Source organism: Otolemur garnettii, unplaced genomic scaffold (genome assembly GCF_000181295.1).
Source record: "Otolemur garnettii isolate 467f Iridium unplaced genomic scaffold, OtoGar3 scaffold00069, whole genome shotgun sequence".
Classification (NCBI taxonomy): domain Eukaryota; kingdom Metazoa; phylum Chordata; class Mammalia; order Primates; family Galagidae; genus Otolemur; species Otolemur garnettii.
Genome location: NW_003852464.1, coordinates 8,249,510 through 8,273,070, shown reverse-complemented (window position 1 = coordinate 8,273,070; position 23,561 = coordinate 8,249,510). Strand labels below are relative to the sequence as shown.

General features: G+C 35.7%; 1 protein-coding gene across 1 annotated transcript in view; it reads right to left on the bottom strand.

Annotated features, from left to right (window-relative positions):
• STIM2 (stromal interaction molecule 2) overlaps positions 1-23,561 on the bottom strand; it is a 132,840-nt gene that overhangs the window by 23,694 nt on the left and 85,585 nt on the right. The window contains exon 9 of the mRNA XM_012807452.1: positions 1,785-1,896. Coding sequence (XP_012662906.1) covers positions 1,785-1,896 — 112 coding nt within the window. The remainder of the gene's footprint in view (positions 1-1,784; positions 1,897-23,561) is intronic.

The following is a 23,561-nucleotide window of genomic DNA, read 5'->3' as shown; positions in this document are numbered from 1 at the left end:
TAGGTTACGGTGTTTGCATTTGTAGGCAAAGTCCCTGTTGTAGTTGTGCCCCACACCCAGGTGTACCATATACCCTTACATTGTGCCTATTGGTGGGAGCTCGCCAATCCCAGCCCCGCACCCCCCACTACTTGAATTGAATTGAGTTTTTATTTTGGCTTGGCCTGTATTAGTTCATCTACTGGCTTCATATTAATATTGAGTACATTGGATACTTGCTCTTCCATTCCTGTGATACTTTACTAAGATATTTTCCTTTCTCTTCACCTAAAGTCCTCAATGGGCTGGATGTGAAAATTAAACTTTTACATTTATAATTTTTTTCTATAATATGTTCACTACTTAAAAAAATTAATCTTGACAAGTATGTGAGGATGTCTGTACAATTCTAGAATTTGAGGCATCTCTGGTAACCCTGACTGAACCAAAAGGACAAAGTGGCTGTAACATTAATTGTCAAACACAGATCAGCCTATTTATTTCACATTGTGGTTATATTTTTAAAAAGTTCCCAAAAGACAACATAAGAAAAATACTAGAGTGCCTCCTATCCAGGACAACACATAAAATCAAAATACCCTGACTCCATTTTAATACTGTAACTTAGGAAACTATTATTTAAAAGTAAGAAATGTATTTAATTTTTTTCCTTCTTTCTAGCATCTTCTTGTACCATGAAAATAAAAGATGTTCAATAAGAACTTGTTATAATGACTATTATCCTCAAAATTTCATTCTACTACTCATGTGCATAATAAAGTCAGAAATACTGATGCTGATGTTCAGAATATATTTAATAGAAATTTGAAAATTTCCAACTCAATCCAAGACACCAATCTCAAAGGCTATTCATTTAAATAGAACGTGTAACCAAAGTGATTAGTGATACAAAATATTGTTTCAGTATGTGTAATAATTCGATTGTAATAACTGATTACAATTGTTTTTATATACGAAACAATCCAAGAAAAAATAAAACATACAAAACAATCTTGTAAGCATAAAATGTTCTGGTAGAAGCGTTGCAAGTTTTAACATGTATATCCTTCAAGATTATCAGGTTAACTAAAAGAGATTTAAAAATAAAATACAGAAAAATAACAACAGGTTTCAGACATCTAAGGAATAAAAGCATTCTGGATTTTGGTATTAGATGCATTTGGGTTTAAATGCCGCCTTGGGCAAAATATTTAAGTGGTTTCTGATAGCTTTTTTAACCTGTAAAATGGGGATGATAATATACCTCTTTTTAACCATGAGGCTTAAAAGAGATAATATTAAGTACTCCCATGTAACATAAATTTTAAAATGGTTTCTACTATTTATTTTTTGTTTATGAAACTTTATTTTTTAAATTGAGGTACAACTTATGGCCATTGTTATTGTTGTCATTACAAAAATACCAAAACTGTACATTAATCCATTCGAATAGTTGTTTTCATGAAAATGAACCAATACCAAATGAATACTTCTCTCATAGATTTACAAGGTAGTCAGTTTTGACTATTGATGCTATCTGCAAATTATACAGTTGACCTACATTGTAATTCTCAAAACTACTTTCTATGGAAATAAATTTTTTAAGAGGTCCAATTACTTAGACAAGAAAAATTTATTAAAAATTGAAAACACTTAACTTTAAAAAGATTAAGGAAAGGATACATTTATATTTCCTTTGTGCCCTTAGCCACAGAAGTAACTTGTAGATTTAGCACTTAAAAATGCTATCTATTGTATATAATTTTCCCAAAGTAGAAAAATACATTTGGATAATAAAGACTCACCTGGGAAGTGTTGTTCCTTTGACATTATTGTCTCTAAAATTCTTCTCATATTGAGGAAGTTCAACAAATTCTATCAGCCACTGAAGGGTGTCCTCAAGGGTCCAATTATGAACTATAAGAGATAAAAGGGGAATGCATATTTTAAATATTCAAATATATACACATGTAGTTATAAATACACACACAATAATTTCAGAAAAAATAAAGATGTTAGATTTAATCAACAGGAGCACAAAAATAGTATCTAGCACTGTATGAGGAGACGCTAAAGACAATGAGACGAACCTCTGACCTTGAAAGGCTTACAAGTCTGAAACAGAAGAGACAGATAAACGCAATTAGGACAAATACTACTATAATTAAAGTAAGTATCTATACAAAGTTTTTACTGGATGAAATAATTTATCATTTTCCTAGTTGTAGAAAATTTACCAGATATAAACTTGTTCATTCTTTAATCTAGCCATCCATTCATATAGTATGGTAATACTGTAAACATTCTGAGTATCAGGTTCCAGTCTAAGCACTGGGCATATGGCAGTGAACAGGATGGATAAAGTGTCCTTGCCCTTATGGAACTTAAATTCCTCTGGGGTTGAGGAGGGGGCAATCTATGAAAGAAAGAAGAGGGAGGGAAATTTCAGATCATGATTAGCTATTAAAAAAGAAAGGAAAGATGTTAGGATAAGCCTCTCTAAGGAGCTGACATCTAAATCAAGACCGAAAAATTTCAGGAAGCCACACTGTGAATATCTGAGAGGGAAAAGCTAGTGTAAAAGCTTTCAGATAGGAGTGAACCAATGGTGTCTGAGAAACAGGCAGAAAGTCAGAGAGAGCCCAAGTCATGAAACACTTTCAAGAACTCTGCATAGTTTTCTAATTTCAATAAAAAGAAGAGGGATAAAATAATCTGGTTTTAAATATCACTGTTTGATGTGGAGAATCAGTTGTATGGGATAAGGCTAGAAACAGGGAGAGAGAAGGAGACTATTCCCTACATACACAGAAGATGACGACAAGTGGTCAGATTGAGAATACTTCCTGGGAATAAATATAACAAGATATGCTAATAAAATGGATAGAGGTTAGTAGGTAGAAGAAAGCCAAAAGTACAAAGGTGGTGTCATTAACTGAGAAAGGAAAGAATGGGAACGAACAAATAGGAGAAAAAAACAGAGATGGCAAGTCGACAATCTAAAGAATCATCTCAAGGAATTAGAAAAGGAAGAGCAAACCAATCTCACACCTAGCAGAATAAAAGAAATAATGAAGATCAGATCAAAATTAAATAAAATAGATAACCAAATTATACAAATGACTAATGAAACAAAAAGTAGATCCTTTCAAAATATAGATAAAATCAACAGACCTCTTGCTAGATTAACCAAAAACAGAAAAGGAAGGACCCTAATAAGTTCAATCAGAAATGAAAAAGAAAATACAACAACAGACGGTATAGAAATACAAAACATCATCTCTGAATACTATAAAAACCTCTATGCACATAAACTGGAAAATGCTGAAGAAATGGACAAATTCTTAAAACTATCCAAATTCCTTAGGCTCATTCAGGAAGAAACTCCTAAACAGACCAATATCAAGTAATGAAATTGAAGCAGCAACAAAAACCTTCTAAGAAAATTAGTCTGGACCAGCTGGGTTCACAGCCAAATTTTACCAGATCTGCAAAAAAGAACTAGTACCTCTACTGCAGAAATTATTTCATAACATTGAGAAGGAAAGAATCCTCTCCCAACTCATTCTACAAAGACAGTGTCACCTTGATACCAAAGCCAGAAAAGGAAACAGTAAAAAAAGAAAACTACAGACTAATGTTCTTTATGAATACAGAAACAAAACTTCTCCATAAAATTCTAGCAAACCGAACTCAGCAGCCCATCAAAAAAATAGTCCACCACCATTGAGTGAGCTTCACCCCAAGAATTCAAGGATGGTTTAATATATGCAAATCAATAAATGAGATACACCGCATGAACAGAAGCAAAAACAAAGACCATATGATCATCTCAATAGACACAGAGAAAGCATTTGACAAATTCAGCACCCTTTTACAATAAGAACTCCTAACAAAATTGGCATAGACAGAACATACCTCAAAAGTATAAAAACCATGTACAACAAATGCACATTATACAGAACAGAAAAACTGAAAGCATTCCAGCTTAGATCTAGAACTAGACAAGACTGCCCACTGTTAGCCACTTCTATTCAACATAGTGCCACAAGTCCTAGCCAGAGCAATCAGACTAGAGCAATCATCCACATGAGGACAGAAGAGGTCAAACTATCACTCTTTGCGGACAATGTATCTCATATCTAGGAAATCCCAAAGATTCTTGAAGAGACTCCTAGAACTAATAACTAAATTCAGGAGAGTCTCAGGATACAAAATCAACATGCACAAATCAATAACATTCCTACACACCAGTGTTTTTCAACCTTTTTTATCTCACAGCTCACTTGAATCTATAGTTAAACTTCTGCAGCACTTAAATTATGTTGATCAAAAAATAAGAGTAAAAGAAAAGAATATACTCACTGTGCTTTGAACTTCATTCAAAATAAATTAATTTATAATCTTTAAAAGTTTTGGAACATACCTAAGATCCTCTCACAGCACATCCATTGAAAATCACTGCTATACACCAAAACAGGCAAACTGAGAATCAAATCAAAGACTAAATCCCTTCACAATAGCATCAAAGAAAATAAAATACTTAGGAATATATTTAACCAAGGAGGTAAAACATCCCTACAGAAAGAACTATGAGTTACTGAGGAAGGAAATCACAAAGCATGCAAACAAATGAAAAAATGTATCATGCACATGGGTCAGCAGAATCAACATTGTTAAAATGTCTACACTACTCAAAGTTACCTACAGATTCAACATAATCCCTATTAAAATACCAATGTCATTTTCTGCAGACATATAAACAATAATTCTATGCTTCATATGGAACCCAAAAAAAGCCCCCAAAGCTAAAGCAACCATAAGCAAAAAGGGCACATCTGCAGGCATCACTTTCCCAGACTTCAACCAATACTGCAGAGCTATAATAACCAAAACAGCATGGTACTGGCAAGAACAGAGACATTGACCAATGTATCAGAACAGAAAACTCAGATATGAAACAATCCCCATATTGTTATCTGATCTTTGATAAAGCAGACAATAACATACACTGCAGAAACAAATCCCTATTCAATAAATAGAGATGGGAAAACTGGATAGCCAGATGTAGAAAACTGAAGAAGTTCTGTTTTTAGACATGTTGTGTTTGAAGTATGCATTAGACATTTCAGTATAGATAATACAGCTCAGTGAGATATCCAAGTCTGGTGGTCAGGGCAAAGTGGGGCTAGGGATAGAGATCTTAGGGGGTAGTAGTCAGTATACAGATGATCTTTAGATACTAGCAGACTGGGCCTAAATCACAAACAAAATGGTAACTAACGCCTATGCTCTTGAACATTTATTTTAAATTAAGTCCTTTATGTGCATTTTCATCTTTAAGCCTTTAGAAAAAAAAAAAAAAAACAAAACACCTCAAATGAGGTCCTCACATGATCACTTCCAGTTTGGAGATCAAAAACTGAGAAGATAATGAAACCAAAACACTAAGTAGCAGGACTGGATTTGAACTCAGGAAAACCAACCACATAATCTGACTTTACACTGTTCTAAAAGCAATAATGTTAAACAACAATATTATTTGAATAATAATGCACTGAATGTAAATCAGAAATTTCTGCTTGTATGAAGGGTAATGATGAGTTTAGCCAAAGGAAAAGATGGACATGTGCTTAAAGATGGAGAAGTTCCATATTGTCTGCATTGAATTTCAGGGTTTTGGAAAACAAAGCACTTAGAGACCACAGAAGAGGTCAAGACAGTGAAGAAAACAAGAGAGCAATAAAGGAAGGTCTGGGAATCCATCTGTTACAAATAACTCTGAGAAAAGATCTTTATAATAAACTACATACGTTTTCACATTTGCAAGCAAAGCTAAGTTTCCATAATCTGCCCTTTCGTTACATGTTCTTTCACAAACAAAATGTTCAGCTAAAAACTACATGTGGTAATTGATAATTATGAGACAAAGCTCCGTTTTGTTAGTAATGCTCTGTTCGCCACATGTGCCTGCCATAAAGCCCGGACATGGCTCTGCGGCTACTATATCCATGTAGACAAATAACTTAGGATATCAGCCAAAGCTCCAGGCCCTGGGTGCTTTCCACTACATTTAATGTATTCAAACTAGCTTTCTTCTGTTAAGTTTCTTCCTATTCAAGATGAATTACATTAAGAATTGCCCTCTCTTCACTGCCAAAAAAAACCTCAGTGCAGCTGCACCTCACACACCCACACAAAAACCTCAGTCAAGAAAACAAGATAAGATTCTCTCTGTCATTTCTATGCCTGTTCAACAGTAAAAGCCCCTGATCTAAATACTCCAGCACATCAAAATTCCTCCCAAAAAGCCAGTATAGAAAAGAAGAAAAATCAAGTGAAAAATAATACATAATTCAAAAACCCAAATCTTAGCATTATTCTACCTATTAAATTAAAAAAACTGTAGTGGCTTCCTTGACAATAATCTTTAAAACAACAAAATCCTAACGTGAAACAGTGTATTGGGGGAGGAGGTTCACTTCTGCTTTTGCTGTGGTTTCTTTGGTGATACCTAGTAAACACCTTCACTTCTCTTCTCATGACCAGGACTTGCATTTTATATTAGTTTTCTCTGTTCCGAATTCTCTGCTTGTCTTTCAATTTTCGGAACAGAGCGCACCTTGTCTTTCCTCGGGGCCTCTCTACACGCCACTTCCTCACTCTGAGTCCCTTTTCTCCATCCCTCTGCCACTCCCGGGCCTGCCTATCTGTTAAACCCTCTGTCTGCTAAAACTTTAATTCTTCTAGTGAGCCCTTATAAACATTGCTAAACAACCATAAATCTTTCTGTACTTTTTATGCATAGCATTTAACTAATTATAATTGTATGATTACTCCTTTACCATCTTTTTATTCCACTAAAGTGTAAGTTTCTTGCTCACCATTCTACTTCCAGCACTTGGTACACAGGGACTCAACAAATTATTTGCTGGATGCACTTGAATAAAGTAGGACATGTTTAACTAATAAATGTGATGAAAATCTATTTTTAAATTTTAGAAATAAATCGGTATTTGTCCACATAACAAATTCTTGATGATAAAAAGAGTTATTCATTTGAGAATTAGCTGGCACTGGTCTTTCACACACGCTGTGGCCGACCAGCATTTCCATCAGACGGCTGGCAGAGGAAATGATACTCCTTTAAAAAATATATTTCCCAATCTGTAAACTAAAGAAATACCAATTTCTGCATTATGAACTTATATTGTTTGTGCTCAAAACTGTGGCCGATGCTATAGGTTGAGGTCTTGGGGTGATTTTTGGCAATTTATTCTAAGGCCAGTAGACAGAACTCTGGAATGCAGAGACCTGATTCTAGTTCCAGCTGTGCCACTGATTCATAAGAACATCACAGCCAGGTTGTTTAACTGTGGCTCAGATTCTCTTTTTAAATTGATACATCATAGTTGTACATAATTCCAGAGGTACATGTGATATTTTGATACAAGTATATAAGGCGGAATGATCAAATCAGGGTAACTGGGATAATATCCTCACCTTAAACATTTTTAGTTCTATTCAGACCATTACAATTCTTCTCTTCTAGTTATTTTGAAATAGAGTACAATAAATTATTAATTATGATTTCCGCACTCTACTATGAAGACACTAGAATATATTCCTTCTAACTGTGTTTTTGTAAGCATTAACCAACTCTTCTTCATCTCCTCCTTTTCTGTCCCCAGCCCCTGGTTACCTCCTTCCACTCTACCGCCCCCCGATCCATTAATTTAACTCCCACGTATGAATGAGGATGTGTGATATTTGTCTTTCTTTGCCTGGCTTATTTCATTGGACATAATGATCTTCAGTTATGGCCACGTTGCTGCGAATGTCAGTTCATTCTTTTCTATGGCTGAATAATAGCCATGTGCATATACCACACTTTCTTTATCCATTTATCTGTTGGTAGATGCTTAGGCTGATTCCACATCTTGACTGCTGGCACTCATGCTGTAAGGAGCACGGGCACACAGCTAGCTCTTTGGCATAATGATTTTCTTTCTTTAGGATACACACCTAACATTGGGACTGCTGGATCATCTAGTAGTTCTACTTTTACTTTTCTGAGAAAACTCCATACTGTTTTCCACAGTGACTGTACTACATTCCATTCCCACCAAAGAGCATTCCAAGAGCATTCCCTTTTCTTTGCTTCCTTGCTAGCATTTGATATTTTTTGACTTTTTGATAATAGCCAGTCTAACTGGGGTGAGATAGTATCTTACTGGGGTTTTGATTTTGCATTTCTCTAGTGATTAGTGATGTCGAGAATTTTTTTTATATACTTGTTGGTAATTTGTATGTCTTCTTTTGAGAAAAATTGATTCAAGTCTTCTGGCTATTTTTAAATCAAATTGTTTTTCTCGTTATTTCAGTCATTTGACATTCCTTATATGTTCTGGTTATTAATCTCTTGTCAGATTGATATTTTGTAAATATTTTTTTCCCATTTGTATGCTGTCTCACTTGGTTTCCTTTTTTCTGCAGGTTTATAGCTTGAGATAATCCCATTTGTCTGTCTTTGCTTTGGCTGCCTATGCAGTTGAGGTCTTACCCGAAAAATCTCTGCCAGTACAATATCCTGGGGCATCACCTTAATTTCTTCTTCTAATAATTTCATAGTTTCAAGTCTTACGTTTAAGTCTTGAATCCATTTGAGTTGATTTTTTGTATCTGGTAAAAAGTGGGGATCTAGTTTTATTCTTCTGCACATGGATAACCAACTTTCCCAGCACCATTTATTACCACCATTTATTACTGACTACCCTTTCCCCATTGTATGTTCTTGGCACTTCTGTAGAAAATTAGGTGCCCATACTTGTGTAGAAAATTAGCTGGCTGTAAGTGTGTGTATAGACTTACTTCCAGGCATTCTATTTTGTTCCATTGTTCCATGTGTCTGTTTTTATGCCAGTACCATGCTGTTTGGGCTATGGCTTTGCAGCGTAAGTTAAAACTAGGCGATGTGATATCTATCTCCAGCTTTATTCTTTTCTCTGAAGATTGTATAAGCTATTCAGGGTCTTATACAGCTCCCTACAAATTTTAGGACAGTCTTTTCTATTTTTGTGAAGAGTATCATTGGTATTTCCATAGAATAGGCATTGAATCTGTAGATCAATTTGGGTAGTATAGAAATTTTAACAGTATTAATTCTTCTAATCCATGAGCATATCTTCCCATTTTTGTATGTGTGGGCTATCTTCAATTTCTTTCATCAGTGTTAGTTTTCTAGTTTTCCTTGGGGAGATCTTTCACTTCCTTGGATAAATCTATTTATAGGTATTTTATTTGTTTTTGTGGCTATGATAAATGAGATTGCCAACTTGATTTCTTTTTAAGATTGATTGCTAAACAGTATTCCATGGTATACAGATACAACAGCTTGTTAATCCATTCCTGGGTTGGTAAGCATTTACGTTGTTGATTGTGTACCCTGCAACTTTACTAAATTTGTTTACTGGCTCTAAGAGTGCTTTTGTCAAGTCTTCAGGTTTTTCTAAATAAAAGATCATGTCATCTGTAAAGAAGGACAATTTGCCTGCTTCCTTTCCAATCTGGATGTCTTTCATTCCTTTCTCTTGCATAATTAGCCTGTAGAATTTATAGTATTATGTTGAATAAAAGTGGTGAAAGTGGGCATCCTTGTCTTGTTCCAGGTCTTAGTGGAGAGGCTTTCCATTTTTCTTCCTTCAGTATGATATCAGCTGTGGTCTTGTCATATATAGCCTTTATCATGTTGAGATATGTTCCTTTTATACCCAATTTGTCATGAAACAAGGCTGAATTTCATCAAATGCTTTTCAACATCTGCTGAAATGATTATATGTTTTTTGTCATTGATTCTTTTGATTTGATGTACTGTCCTGATAATTTACATATTTTAAACCATCCTTGGCACACAAAATAATAAAACTGAGTTAGGTCATCTTGAAAATACATTTAAATTCTGTTTCTATGTGTCCATTATAATAAAGAACAGTTGTTTTAAAACACTGCTTTTAAAAGTGTTAGACTAGGACAATAGATTATAGAATACTAAGAGGGAAAAGGGACTTTAAGAACTTTCAGAACAGCCATAAAAATTGCTACCATTTATTGTTTATTAAATACAAGGAGATTTACAAACATTATTTCAAACAACTCTTTGAAATAGGTACTTTCATCATCACATTAAACCTAAAAGTTTATGCAGGTGAAGTCTTTATTAGGTACAACAGATTAGTAAACAGTCAAACCGAGGTTTGGGACCGAGCCTGTTTCCAGGGACATCAACCACTATGTGATAACATTGCCTTTTTCGGATCAGGGACCACAAAGCAGGCAGATTATAGCCCAGTCATCCCTACTGCCAAATTTGCAGCTTTCTGAATATACCACATTCCCCATGCCTCGTGCCACTCCTTCAGTGTGGGATGGTTTTCCTTCCTTCCTTCCTTCTTTGCCAGGTTTGCTCTTCCGTAGCTTTTACACCTCAGATAAGAAACTCCTTCCTCAATGATGTTTTCCCTCGTCACCATTTCCAGATTACAGCTGCTGTCCTTGGTGCTCCCCAATCACCTGGACACACATCTTCCCTAGGACTGATCACACACTACCGTGTCGGTGCACATGCCCACCTTGCCCTCTGGGTGAGGAGCTCCTAGAGAGCAGGAACTTGCTGTTTTACCGAACAATGATTATTAACACAAAAATGTCCTACTCTTTTGGGAATACAGGGCCTTACATTTTATTATACTGTCACATACATTCTCAGTTAAGTCCCCATCACCAGTTACAACAGATATCTGTTATCTCTACATTCCCAAAGACCCTAGCTAAGATAGACCATGTGATCACACATGCTACACATGTCTAAAAACTAAGAGAGCAGGAATTTGGAAGTTTAAAACTTGAAATACATTTCTCTACAAAACAAACTTTTCAGACATAGAGCACTAATAGCAGTACAAAAGTTAAATATTACATATGAGCAATCTGCCACAACAATTGCATTAACGGACTCAAGATTCTCCTAAAGGCATCAACTACACTACGGCACTGTGTGAGTTCTTCCTCATAGAGGGGACTCCTACAACTTCAAAGCGGGGCTCTAACAGCCTGAAAGGCAAGATTTCAAAGAGCCATGGATTCAGAACTGGAGCACAGCTCTAGAGCAAAGGGAATGGGGAGGGACAGAAGAGAGGGACAGTATGGTACATGGAACCAAACTCTAGGAGAGAAGGGGGAGTGGGAATGTAGAATGGATGTGGCAAGGGACGCATCTGTGGATTTTTACAGGAACAGAGGCAAAATGAGGCTTCCTACTTTTGATTATTCCCCACCCCAACTTCTTGCTGCTATCAACAGCGTGCTTTCTACAACAGGAAATGAATGATTCTCAACCCAAACAAGATTCCCTCTCCCCTGCCTACTTACTGCTCTCAGTCCCACTACCATGTAATTATTTTTGGACCAGCACTTGAAAAAGACGAAAACTACCTAAGAAAGGAAAGCTTTGGGACAGCAGCAGTGTCCTAGTAATGGGGACAATAAAGAGACACGAAGGGCTAGAAACAGCCATCATCAGATAAGTAAGTAAACTGGCATTCCCAGGGCCACCCAAATAAAGTAGTCCTTTAAAAAAGACACATGCGGTACATTCTCAGGTTGTACAACTAGGTTACAAGTAGATAAAATACTTTTACTGACTGCGATCTTTCCCTTCCTGAATTTCTACGTCTACTAAACGGCACATCATGTAAGCTGTCTTACTTTGTAATTATTTGGTTACATCTTATGTTGCTACTATATTGTAAGCTTCCATAAGACAAGGACTATTGAGAAAGTTTCCCTTTAAACATTAGCTGGATGTAATTGGCTTTTTTCTTCCTTAAATAAAAAAAGTATTTGTTTTGTTTTGTTTTTATCTCCTACAATCCCACAGCTGTTTGAAAAACAGACAGTACAGTTTTCATGATATCTCATTTCAAAGCAGTACTGGAGAATTATTGGCTCCAGAACAAGATAAAAGACATTTGTAACACAATGGAGGTACCAATTTAGAGCTTTGTGGCTTACAGTAGTACAAGAGGCTCTGTGAGCCCTACCTTAAGTAAATCTCCTAGAAAGAAATCATTATAAAAGATAAACTTTAGAAAAATAAAATATATGTATTTACTTGTTCATCTATAAAAGGCAACCTTTCAAAACCAATGCACCTAGTGCACTTAGCCATATGCTTGTATTAACTTACAGTCCTAAAAACACTTAGAAAAGTACTAACATATAAATTTTCCCCTCTTATATTCAAAATAAGTACATGGCTACCCTAAAACATCTTCAAAGCTGATTTATTTTTTTTATTTTGGGTTGTTTTTTTTTTTTTTAGACAGAGCCTCAAGCTGTCGCCCTGGGTAGAATGCTGCGGCATCACAGCTCACAGCAACCTCCAACTCCTGGGCTTAAGCTATTCTCTTGCCTCAGCCTCCCAAGTAGCTGAGACTACAGACGCCCACCACAATGCCTGGCTATTTTTTGGCTGTAGTTGTCATTGTTGTTTGGCAGGCCCAGGCTGGATTCGAACCCACCAGCTCTGGTGTTTGTGGCTGGCACCTTACCCACTTGAGCTACAAGTGCCAAGCCTTCAAAGCTGCTTTGTGAAATCACCTAAATACTATGGGTAATAACTGATTTCTAATTATAAAGCGCTCTGCGCATCTGTCGACAGGTGTTAAGAAACAATAATAGCTAACATTTTGTGTCTGTTTGGCAACTGCCAATAGTTACACTAAATGCTTTATATAATTATTTCATGAAATTCTCTCAACAACCCTGTGAAGTAGGTATCAGAAGAAATATCATAATCACTGGTGTACAGATCAGGAAGCTGACACTCCAAGAGATTGAGTAACTTGCCCAAATTCACACACCCAGTAGGCAGCAGAAACAGAACTCAGCCTCTCTGCTGATGCCAAAGCCCCAGCTCTTCACTGCCATGCTCCTTCTCCTCACCCCTCCTGCATTTTGAGAAGACCTTAAATACAGCCAATTCACCACCAGCTAGGACAGATTTGGGATATAACAGACATACATACAACATTCATTTTGCTTCTCATTTCTTAATAACTCTCCTGATACTTTTTAAAAATGCTATGTTCTAAATTTATGATTTAAAAAATATTTGAAATGTCTCTTAGTGTTAAGAAAGCAACTGGTATGACAGTTTCTTTTGACAAACTATTTTAGAGAAATCAATTTCTGATATCCTGAGGTAAAACAGTAGAGTTAAATACAGTACAATTTTTAAGTACATTTTCACTATTTTTTATTAAAGCAGAAAAATATCTTTATAAGTATCAAAAGGTTTGGTAAGGGAGTCAGAGAGAAGAAAAAAAGAATAAACATTACTAATAAAAATAACTATATTTAAAGTTGGCCATGTGAAATGTTTATAGAAAGAAGTTATATATTTTGAAGCACCATGTACCACCAGCTAAAAAGTCATTAGCAGTTTGAAAATGTTTACATTATTGGCACATTATATAAAATACTGTATTCTAAAGCAACTTAAGTATACACTACAATTACCATTTTTAAATTCAATTTTAAGTTTAAAGGCCTCAGAAGTTCTTTTTACAATGACAGACATAACACTGGAAAATTTAATTAACCAAAGGTTCAATATACAGTAGTGGCACTTGGAGGATGAAAAGAAATTTTAACTAATATATTTGTTTTGTTAAATCTAAAAGCTGAAGATGTTTAAGGCATTCCACATTTCATCTTAACTCAGTCGGTTTTACAGACTTCCTGGTGTCACTTCTGAGTGAGACTTTAGATGCTCAGCTGCTCAGCACAGTCAAGAGGGGCTTATCTTTAGAACAGTGCAAGAATTATGAGCTCCTCACATGCACGGTGGTCAGCGGGGCATGTCTTTGTAACATGGACGAAATTCCTGCCACATGCTATATTTGGATGCCTAATGCCACACCCTGAACTGGGGGAGTTCAGACATTAGTAGCCAGGCCAAAGAGAAACATATACTTCACTCATGAGCTCCTTACCTTTTATCATGCATGTATTTAATAACTTTTAGAGATACTAGGTAAATGCTGGCAAACATGAGAACATTCAAAATTTAAAGATTACTAGGGTATTTTTGTTTTCAAGAGAGATACAGGGCATGCTAAAGGAAGGCTTTTCAATTATAAACTGCAGGAGACTGAGTGTATTAGCAACACAGCCCCCCATGAAGATGGTGAGCCATAACAAAGATATATCTAAATAGAAATTGGAGACACAATGAGTCTAGACTGTTCTGATGATATATCTGACAAATGGACAAAATTTATACAGAAATGACTTTTATGAATGTGACTACCAATGTGAATTATCATAAATAACAAGTATAGAATCAGAAATGTTGTATAACTAAGGAAATTCAAGCAAAGTGTTTTTTTTATAAAAGATTCAGCAAAACTAGTGGACTCAATGGCCATGGCTAACTAGATGTTTAATCAAGTTTTTTTAAACACCTCATTATAGTGTCATTGAAGATGACACCTCAGGGACAGAGTGGCTAAATGTCTGGTAATTCTTTCTTCCATTTTATACTCATCATTCCTCTTTTTTCCTTTTAAACAAGGATCTGAAAATAAGAGTATTTCGCATCAAATGAAGTTAAGTTCTCTAAGAGCAGACAATATTTCTTATTCATTTCTATACTTCCAACATGTTATACAATGCCCAAAATATAGCAGGCACTAAATAAATGTGGGATGGTGGTTACATACAGGAACTCAATAGTCACTGGATAAGTTGAAGGATGAAAAAATTATTCTTTTAACCAGACTATCAGGAAACCATCAGTTTCACTGATTCCTTTTAGTGGCATTTCTAGATGAAGCAACAAACTTTTCAAAGGGGGACTAAGATTCGTAAAATGAAGAGAAACATATTTTCCAAAGAATATGTTTAATGGAAAAGAAATACTACTTCTGAATTGTACTTTTACAAATGCTTGCTGTAATTGTCTGATATTATTTTTTCTTTCTCCTAGAATTTAAAAGTTTCTTCAGAAGATTTTCTATATAGGCAACTTGGAATTCCTTCAATCAGAAAATATTTACTGAGTGCACAGTAATTACTGATGGGCAATGGATAAATCAAGGAAAACATCAGAGTGAAGGAATTATTAATTGCCAAACCTAGCAGAAAGCATGATGTAAGAAAAGGCATTAACTTTTAGAGTTCAACAAAATGAAAACAGAAACCTAGTTAATAAATACTTTCTTTATAAAGGGTTTTGAATTAAAAGCCAGCTAAAAATTGAGCTTTTAGTGCTAGTTGTCACACCATGTCCGGGTAAGATGAGACATTACATTCAGTTCGACACACATAAATGCTGGTTTCTTGGAGAAAAGAAAAATCTACCAATTCCAATGGCAGAAATATTTTCAAGGCAATTTTCCTCAAAAAATTTCTGTGTGATCTCCAATTACACATGTGTTTTTCTTAATGCACTTAGCATTTAAAAATCTAACAATTCAGTCATGTGCGGTGGCACATGCCTATAGTTCCAGCTACTAGTAAGGCTGAGGCAGATGGATTACTTCAGCCCAGAAGTCAAGACCAGCCTGGATGGTACCTACTCTTCAAAAAAAAAAAAAAAAAAATACTACTAATTCACAAACACTATTACCTGCATTTATTGCTATATAACATTTTCCAACTTTGATTTATTTCATTATTTGCAGGAGTGATTTAACTAGCATTATTAAGGGCAAAAGAACCTTAATGTACATAGTTACTGTTCAATAAAAAAGAAAAAGAAAAAAAAAAAAAAAAAGAACTTCTAGGAAAAGTTAATTTAATTGTGACAGTGGTGAAAGCATTAATAATAGGCTCCCCATTCACACGGACCTTTGTCTATGGCTACAGAGTTAACACAAGGAGGTCAAAAAGTGAATGAGGTACTTCAGTGATAAATATGAATTCACAAACATTGACTCTTTTGCACAAAGTCACTGGTTAGTATTCACTTAGATTTCTCTCCATAGTCTTTTCCAACTCTCAAATTCATTTCAAAATCTTTCAACTGCCTAGAAGTAGCTAGATCCCATATGACACTAAGAAGACAGACTAATGGTAGCCAGTGTTTACATGATGTGGACACCAAGACTGCAGCGGCCCTGCAAAGGCAGGAGACAGTAGGAAGGTCTGAAGGAGACAGTAGGCAGATGCAGTCAGGAGGTGGCTATGGGCAGGAGATTCAGCAAATAACATATTAAAAGCTAGAGAACCAGGTTTTTCCCTATTGGTACAGACAGAGAAAGAGGTTAAGCTAGAATTAACCCAGTAGTGTTGGATTCAAACTAGAAGTATCAGATAACAGTGTGAATTCACAACTTTCAAACAGAATGAGAAATAAATATAAGAGACGTATGTGCTTCTTAATTCTGACCGAGAAGGTCGGAGAATATTATCTCAGTAGTAATGAACACACCCAGTGCCAAAATCTTGGTTTCTAAACCGCATTTCAACTAAAAGTAACCATGGTTGTTTCCCGGTCTGGGACTGAGAAATAATTCAATGAGCCCAGAACATCTTTTAGTGTCACAAAGTAAAGAAGGCTCAAAAAACAACAGAGACATACAAAAGGATACAGAAGCCAGTGTGAAACGCCTTCTGCTCTCCAAATTTAGGACAATTTGAGCATCATGACAATGACAGTAACAAATTAAAACACTCTGAACAAAACAGAAATTCAGGAGTCCACACTGACACTTATATAAACAGACAAATGCAGAGATCAATCTTCAGAACACTGTAAGATTTTGAAACTCAGTACTTCCACAATTTGCAGTTTCAAGATATGTCTTTGTTATCGCCCATCTTTTTTTTTCATGGGACAAGATATTAACAGTACACTCTGTTTAAAACTATTCCTTACAGTGGAATGTCAACTGATAAGTCTAAGGAATGATGGGACTGGAAAAGTTGCCAGTTGGCAGCCATGATACTACACATAACAATTCTAATAAGAAACATTCATAGATGTGAAAACTAGTGGGTAAAAGTGCATGAGGAATGTAATTTTACATACATAGTAGTATTCAAGTATCTCCCCACCAAAAAATATTTATTAATTGCAGAGAGGGAAATTATACAGTTTAAAAAAATATAGTGAGCATTACTTTTATCAAGTGACCAAAGTAACACAATTGGTAATAGGGTAAGTTCACACAAGATGCCACCAAAAAGGGTGCAATGAAAGGAATCATTTCTGTGACAGGCTAGTCTAAAATATAACTTGGTTCTAATGTTAGAAATAGCAAACAAACCTTAATTTAGATATATTCTACAAAATGACATTTTTGAAGATTATTGGCCAAAGTCAGGAAAGTCCAAGAAATAGTAAGAAATCATTCCAGATTAAAGAAGTCTACGAGATGGGAAAATTGGGTAAAACACATAATCCTGTAAAATTTGGACATATAAAGCTATTAAGACAATCAGCAAAACTGGAATGGGCCTCTACACAAAGTATATATGGGAGTTCTTTGTTTTGGTCCTGTGACTTTTCTTTAAAAACAAAATCAATTTCAATTAAGAAATCAAAATTACAAAAACACATTTTTTCAATTCTTCTTCAATTAATATAGGTAGAGGATTTTATTATTGATTGCTAAATTCTCTATTACTTTGTAGCTTGTAATTTTCTTTAAGAAACTTTTTAATCTTTTAATAACACTAATACTAATACTAATAAGAGCAAACACTAGGCCTTTATCACCTCAAATGCTGTTCTACCTCACTATACCCATTAACTCATTCAATCCTTAACACAGCCCTCTAATAGTTAAAAACCAGCTCTTACTTTGGGATATTGTCTATCTGGAAAAGGACAGCTGTACCATGGGGTTTCTCCACGTATCAGTATTTAAAAGGTAAGCCGCCTCTAAACCCATAATAAGTTCATTTGCTGCTCAGAACTCATAATAAGTTTAATTTAGAAACAAGTTGAAAAGACTTAAGATCCTAAAACCATAATATTAAAAAGCTTCTAATGTGGATTTAAGATGTTTATCTACCAAAAAAATAAACCACTATAAAAATGCTTATGACGTCTTCTAAAAACTAGACTTTAAAAGGACATTCTTTTCTTCACTTTGTATTTGGGAATAATCTGAAAATTCAGTAATCTTTTCAGAAATATGGTGATTACATTAGTTTATATTACTAAAGCACTTAAATTTTACTATTGTTTTCAACTTTTACGGGCTGGAGTTGAAAACAATCTCCCCTCTACTTGTTTCACATTATTTTGCTTTTTCTAATTATCTATTCAGTAATTCCCAACTCTATGCATTTGTATTTCTTTGTTCTCTTACAAGTGATTTATTTCCCAGATCCTATAGTACTCTCTTGTTTTAACATTTCAGGAACCCCCACCAGACCTCGCACTATGCCAATGAGAGGGAAAGTAATTCTGCTTACTCTGGTGAAGTAGTGTCGGGGACAAACCAAAACGTTACTATCAAAAAACTCAATTGAGAGTCCTTCTTAAACTATAAATTGCCCTTTCTTAATGTTAGATATTCTGTACAAACAAAATACTTTATATATCTCAGAAGTAATGAATATTTGTTTTAATAGAAACAAAGAGACAAATGAAAAATAATAAAAATGATTTCTAAATCCTGCCTAATCAACTTCCTTGAAAATAAACAAATTCCTCTCTTCTAGAAAACAAATATGAATCCAATTTGCAGTTTATACATGCCTTTATTCAACACAACACAAATGCTACTACCATTGTTTCCCCCAAAAATAAGACACCGTCTTATATTTATTTTTTCTCAAGAAGACACACTAGGGCTTATTTTCAGGGGATGTCTTATTTTTATTAAGTATAATACAACAATCTACATTTATTCAAATACAGTTAAGTCATATTCTGGAACCTGACAGGGGGAGCCAACATTGTTGGTGGGGCTGGCGTTACTGATGCACGAACTCCTTTCCCTTAGCCGTTCACAGGTGCACAATAGGATGCCTGCAACCACGGTCACGCATACCCGCGCAAATGCGAATGGCTCAGAGAAAGGAGCCGTGGCAGATAAAAGGTATTCCAGTCTTCCTTACCGCTCAGCACCGAAAGGCATGGTGTGGCTGTACAGTGTATCTTTAAGAAACCTTTTAATCTTTTAATAACACTAATACCAATAAGAGCAAACACTAGGCCTTTATTACCTCAAATGCTGTTCTACCTCGCTATACTCATTAACTCATTTAATCCTTAACACAGCCCTCTAAAGTGGGTATTATTATTAGTTATACATACAGTGTACGCATATTAGTTATACAATGTATCTGCATAGCCACGCCCATTTCTAGGTCTTATTATAGGGTAGGGCTTATATTTAACAAATGCATAGAAATCCTGCTAGGGCTTATTTTTTGGGTAGGTCTTATATTCGGGGAAACACGGTAATATAAATATTGTGCCAATTTGGTATTTTAGAGAATTCAGATCCTTGCTTCCTGTTAATATGAAGAAAAATGAAAAATGTTCACAATAAATCAAATTAACTTTTAGAAAAAATACTATCCCAATATTTCATTAATATAGAAAATGAAGACAGCCCTGTAAGCTATACAACTATTGTTTCTTACAGGAGCTGAAGTCAAATTAAAGCATTGCTTTTTCTAGATTGGATAGCAAGATATTACCTATAACTACTTAATCTTTGTAATTTTGTAGTTGCTCCTTTCCCTTTTGAGAAGACCTCAAATGGCAAAAATTCACCAGTAACCTAAACAAGAACTCTAGTACAGAATGAAGACACAGCACTGCAAAATCCTCCCCACTCTTAAGATTGGGTATTCTTGGATACCACTAACGCATTGGACAACGGGCACATTTACAGCTGTGAACCATGTAACAAAAAGGTGTTTAGGGCATCTGTCAAGAATCATTCATTCCCTGGATTTACAGGTATTGATAAGGCGTCTGTTTCTCAAGATTTCCAAATTCAGTGTGGATAAGGCCTAGTTGTTGCCACCTCAAATTCACTTTAATCCTCTCTGATAATGACTCAAAATACAAACTTACGTTTCATCTTTGATGGTATAGACATGTTTAGTGATCCTTATTCAGCCAGGATTTCAGTTTGCCAAAATAAAAATTATCGGGCTACTGTGAAAATCTGTAACAGCCAGGAAGATGTTGGAAGTCTCCCGCAGTGAGAATGGTATTAGCTCATTTCACTGAAACAACCAAAATGGGATTTAATAAAATGTCTCGATTTGGGCAATGATACACTCAATTGTCCTAAAATTCAGAGTGGGAACAAAATAGACCTTTGAGAAAATCTATTTATAATCCAAAAGTTTTGACCCACAAGTGTTAGGAACTTATAAGATTGCTCTGAAAGGAGAGCTATATTTTATATCACGTGCTGCCAGACTCCACCTGCCCACTCATCCCTGAATGAGATCCCACCAGAACCTTCTTAAGGTTTTCTTTTACCTACTTTTCCCCAAGTTTAGCTTTTCTTGCACATCAATCGTAATGGCTATGTACTTCTCTTTGCCTTCTTCTGAGAGACTTCTGGTCACTGCGGGAGGTGGATGGGGGAAGAAATAATCATAGGCCTCCATCCTGGAGATGAACACAGTGATATGTCTAGAATGGGCCGCATGACCTAAGCCAGTTACTTCCTGGCATTTTCCTAATTAGAGCAGGCAGGGAAGATTCCTGTTTCTCTTTGGTCATGATATTGGGAAAAGGAAAGCCTAAAACAGCCACAGAGGCAGCCTCTAGCAAACACAGTTGGAAAAAAATAAAATTAAAATCCAAAAGGAAAGAGACAAAGACAGGACCAGGGTGGATTAAGCCTCTGACTATGCGCCAATATCTTCCTATTATATATAGTTTTAAATTAATAGAAGTTTGACTTCTGTATCAATTATTTAAGTGGGTCATTCTATTAATATATAAACATTATAAAATGTCCCGTTTTTTAAAAAATAAAAAATACTTCTTTCACATCACATCTCCCTTCTGAGTCCCATTTCTCTCAAAGTCAACAATATTTACTGTCCTAACTTCATAATCCACTCCAATGAGACTTTCACTTCTACCCCTATAGTGAGACTGCTTCTGTCAAGATCAACAACTTTAATCTCTACTTTGCCGATCCAAAGTCTCTGTCATCATCTTATTCCAAATTCCAGAGCAATGGACACTTCTGTTCCCTTTCTCTCTCTCTTTCTGTTCTTTAAGAGATGGGAATCTTGCTATCTTGTCCCCGCTGCTCTTGAATTCCTGAGCTCAAGTGATTTTCCTGCCTCCACCTCTCAAGGTACTGGATTACAGGTGTGAGTCAGCACATTTGGCTGCTGTTACCACATTCTTAAAACATTTTCTTCACTAGGTATCTAGTCCCCTCATTCTCCTGGTTCTTCTGGTGTCTCACTGCTCATTTCTCTTTACCCTTCTCTCCTAGACCCCCTCTGCTTCTTGATCTCATAGCACTCAGCCCTCTACCTCTTTGCATCATGATTTCAACTAGGATTTTTCAAGCTTTTCCTCCCTCATTACTGCCTCTCCCCAACCCCCGTCAGCCTGTTTAGACTTTTCCCTCTAATTACACCCATCCAAAAAAAATTCTAACAGAAACAGGTACACAAACCTAAGCATCATCCTCAATTACAGTCCCTGCCCCCCACTGGTATCATGAATTCAATCCCATAGCAAATCCTGCCAGCTCAACTACATCACACGTCAGACTTCCCTGCCTTCACCTCTCACCAGCTACTGCCAGAGAACCTCACAGGTCTCCCACTCTACTTCTGATCCCTTCCCCAGTAGTCTAATACCCACATGGTAATTAAAATCATCTTTTTGAAAGATCAATCACATCACTACTTTGCTTAGAACTCCTCAATGGAGTTACACTTGTAATCTATTTACATTCTACGTACAATAAGTCCCATACTCCTTTTATTGAGCCCTACAAGGTCCTGTGAAATCTGGTCCTGTCTATCTCCCAATCTTATTTGTCTCCACCACTCTCCCAAATCCTTACTATTTTCTAACTATACTAGCCTTTTTCTAGTCCCTTAAACACATCAAGTCATACTAGCCTTATAGCTTAAGCCTGGCTGGTCCCTAACTATGGAATGTGCTTCAACCAGATCTTCCCCTGGCTCACTATCTATCATCACTCAGGTCTATAACCACATATCACTTCTTTGCAGAGTTCTCCTTTAACCATATTATTCAAATAGCCTTTGTTCTGTCACTGACTGCACTGTTAGCCTCGCTGATTTTTATCACAGAACTCCTCTGTACCAGCAGTTGTGTGAATGTGTATGTATCTACACATGTGCACAAGCAAATCTGTTCATAGTCTCCCTTACAGAGTGGCAATTCCAAGAAAGTAGGGTATCTATTTTGTTCCCTAAAGCCTAGAACAATGCCTGTCTCACACAACAAACTCAATGAATACTTAATAACTGAATGGATAAATGAAGCAACTGAGTCTGATTTTTTGTCACTTACATCAAACTTCTCATTACTTGAAGTAATTTGAGTTTCTATCTCTTGTCATTAAAAAAATTTACTAAAACAGACAAACTGATCAAATTTTAAAATAAAGCCCTATATTAAAAAAGAAGATACTCTAATTTCAAGCTAGTCAACAAAGCCTGTTGAACAATCAATTACGCACAGGAATTTATTAAGCATTTAGTTCTATGATAAATTCAGCCTCCCATATTTAAAAGAGTCCAAGTTTCATTAGAAACTAGAGTAGTTACTCTTCTAGGTATTCCTAGTAGTTTTGGAAAACTACTCAAAAAATCTAGATGCAGCTCTAAAACATTTTAACACATTCACTAACTTAAAACTTAACCTTCCCTCTTTTGAAAGCTTCTAAATACAGGTTTGAAAGAGAATGCAGTCTAATGCCATGGCCAGATTCATGCAATTGAGCATGCTCATTAAAAACAGGAGAGAAATGTAAACAACTAACAAAGCAGTTCAATCTACAACTATCTCACACTGCAATCTGGGTTGTGCTTACCTTTGCTAAGATCACAGGCTCTGGATCAGTGGTACGCCGCTAGTACACAGAAACCTATTTTTATTCATTGCAGTAGAGTTGTGGCACTATCATTAAAATTCTCCCATAAAGTAAGTGGTACTGCTCAAAACATGGAAAATAATGATATTAGAATTCTATGTTTATAATATATAATTCAGAAACTAAACAAATGCTTGCACCAAGTTAAAAGTACAGAATTTCTTGGGCTTCCCCTCTCCAATTACTCCTTTTCCCATCCTACCTTCATCCCTCTCCAAAAGTTTAAGACATTGTTTAACAAGAATTGTCTCTCAAATTCTTCATAGGAAATTAATTCTAAGGAGAATTTGAAATGGTAACATGTATGTGAGTTACTGCCATCCCAATGGAGAATTATTCTGTCAACAAGTTTCTCTTGCTTGTCTAAGCTTAAATTTGTCTTTCTCTAGCCTAACAGAATCCTTCAATCCATAAACTACACAACTGTCCATGAAGAAA